The sequence below is a fragment of the Bison bison genome, unplaced genomic scaffold (assembly GCF_000754665.1).
Source record: "Bison bison bison isolate TAMUID 2011002044 unplaced genomic scaffold, Bison_UMD1.0 scf7180017864466, whole genome shotgun sequence".
NCBI lineage: Eukaryota > Metazoa > Chordata > Mammalia > Artiodactyla > Bovidae > Bison > Bison bison.
The window spans coordinates 4,103,745-4,105,892 of NW_011495027.1; the positions used below are offsets into that span (position 1 = coordinate 4,103,745).

Here is a 2,148-nt window from a genome sequence, read left to right on the forward strand (position 1 = left end):
TGCAATTGTTGCTGCTCACCCATAAGTGTTTCTCCACCTTGGCCTCCCATCAAAATCACCTGGGGATACAAAACTTCTGATATCTCAGTCTCACTCTGAGAGATTCTGTTTTAATTCGTTTTGGGTATGATCAGGCCATTAAAAATTGTAAAGTTCTCATCTTATTTTAATGTATAGCCACTGCTCTAGGTCCTTTTATTGGCCACTTATTGGATCTCAGAAGCAAGGATCTCACACTATAATGTTCTCCCATATCCTTTACGATGGACACTGTTCTAAACTAGGGCATCTCATAGTGATTTGAACAGGAAGAAGCCCTATCCATGAGTAAGCTGACAATGGTGTGTAGGGTGGCAGGGGCTCTGATGGGGTGAGGTAAGGACTGAGCACAGATGGGCATGGAGAGTGCAGGGAGCTGTGGAGGACCTGGAAGAGGAAGAAGCCCCACTTATGGGGAATTTGCAATGAAAGTGAATTCTTCTGCCTAGTAAGGCAATCTGAATTACATCTCCTCCTAAATGACTGATACCCTGTGTTCAGGTGGTTGAAAAACTGAATGGAAAAGCCTTTGGCTCTGTGATGATATTAGTGACTAGTGGAGATGATGAGCATATCAGCAACTGCTTCCTCACTGCTCTCAGCAGTGGCTCAACTATCCACACCATTGCCCTGGGTTCATCTACAATCAAAAACCTGGAGGAACTGTCCCATCTTACAGGTAAGTAAATCCCTGGGAACATATGCTAGAGAACTTCCTTTCAACTTGGATATTCCAAGAACAGCCATGAAACGCATATAATGTGAACAAAATACAGGGCTTAATTGAAAGAAAAAAATATAAAGAGTTTTCTTACAAAAAAACACAATTCAGTGCTAAATTCTGTCAAAAATTTGCTGACTTTTTTGTACTTTTCTTAGAAACTGCCAATTATATACATCTAATGAAAATATTATTACTACTTCTTTGTTAAACCAACCTGAGTATGTAAAATCATGGGGCTAAAAGTATGTTTGAATGCACTAACTTCTATGATAAGATCACATGCAGTACTAAACATACATCTTTTTGTTTTAAATGAGGCATAAGATAATTTTATCTTATACTCAATAAAAAAGGAGTATGCTAACTTGAAAATTAGGTTTTATTGAATTATGTTTGAAAATAATGTTTTCAGAATGTAAATGTAAACATATAGTGATATAAATAGATAGCAATTAACCTAGATCGTCTATGAATTATATTCATTAAATATTTATTGAATTCAATAAATATTTATTGAGTTTTTATTGCATAGTGGATAGAGCTCTAGACCCTACAATTACAGCCATTAATAGAAGAGACAAAGCCACCTGCCTCGGCCATCCACTCACCATGTGATTGTACAGGATGCCTTGTATAGAAAGCCAAGCACAGCTCCTGTTTTCCCCAAACTCACCCTCTTAGGCAAAGGAAGTTTTTTAGGAAAGGCCTATCAGTTTATCTTTTGTATTGCTTTACATTTTAACAGCTAACATCCCACTTGTGTGTTTCAGGGGGTTTAAGGTTCTTTGTTCCAGATAAATCCACTTCCAATAGCATGATTGATGCTTTCAGTAGAATTTCCTCAGGAACCGGAGACATTTTTCAACAACACATTCAGGTCAGAATTTCCTCAGTATTTTGTTTACAGATGGGTGAAAGAGGAGCAAGAAAAATAGATGAATTGTGCTGACTGCCTCACTAACCTTATCTGAATAGGTAACAGTCCTTGTTAAATTAAAAGAAGGCTTTTAATGAGCTTCTTGACATCACTAGAACCAGGCTCCATCTTTATCTGATGTCTATACTCCTCAGACCTACAAGTCATCTCACAGATGGTGAATGAACCTCTCAAGTCAATGGCTTGATGGGAGCAATGAAGTCAGTAAAATATTCTAAGAAAACATTTAACATGAAGATTATGTGTACACAGTAAAAGCAATGATCACAATTCTATCATTAGATGTGGAAAAAGATGAATTTTAAATGACAATATATATTTTAGATTAGGGTACAATTTGCTCTCCTGAATAATCTTTCTACCTTTGATTTTCTCTTTATCAATATGAAATAAAAACAAATATTCAGGAAGTAAAAGAAAAAAATTAACAAAACACTGTTCATATGAC

The 2,148-nt window shown here is 36.3% G+C and overlaps 1 protein-coding gene across 1 annotated transcript in view; it reads left to right on the plus strand.

Annotated features, from left to right (window-relative positions):
- Positions 1–2,148, plus strand: part of CLCA2 (chloride channel accessory 2) — a 41,287-nt gene that overhangs the window by 17,061 nt on the left and 22,078 nt on the right. The window contains exons 8-9 of the mRNA XM_010860332.1: positions 541–718; positions 1,534–1,640. Of these exons, the coding sequence (XP_010858634.1) occupies positions 541–718; positions 1,534–1,640 (285 nt within the window). The remainder of the gene's footprint in view (positions 1–540; positions 719–1,533; positions 1,641–2,148) is intronic.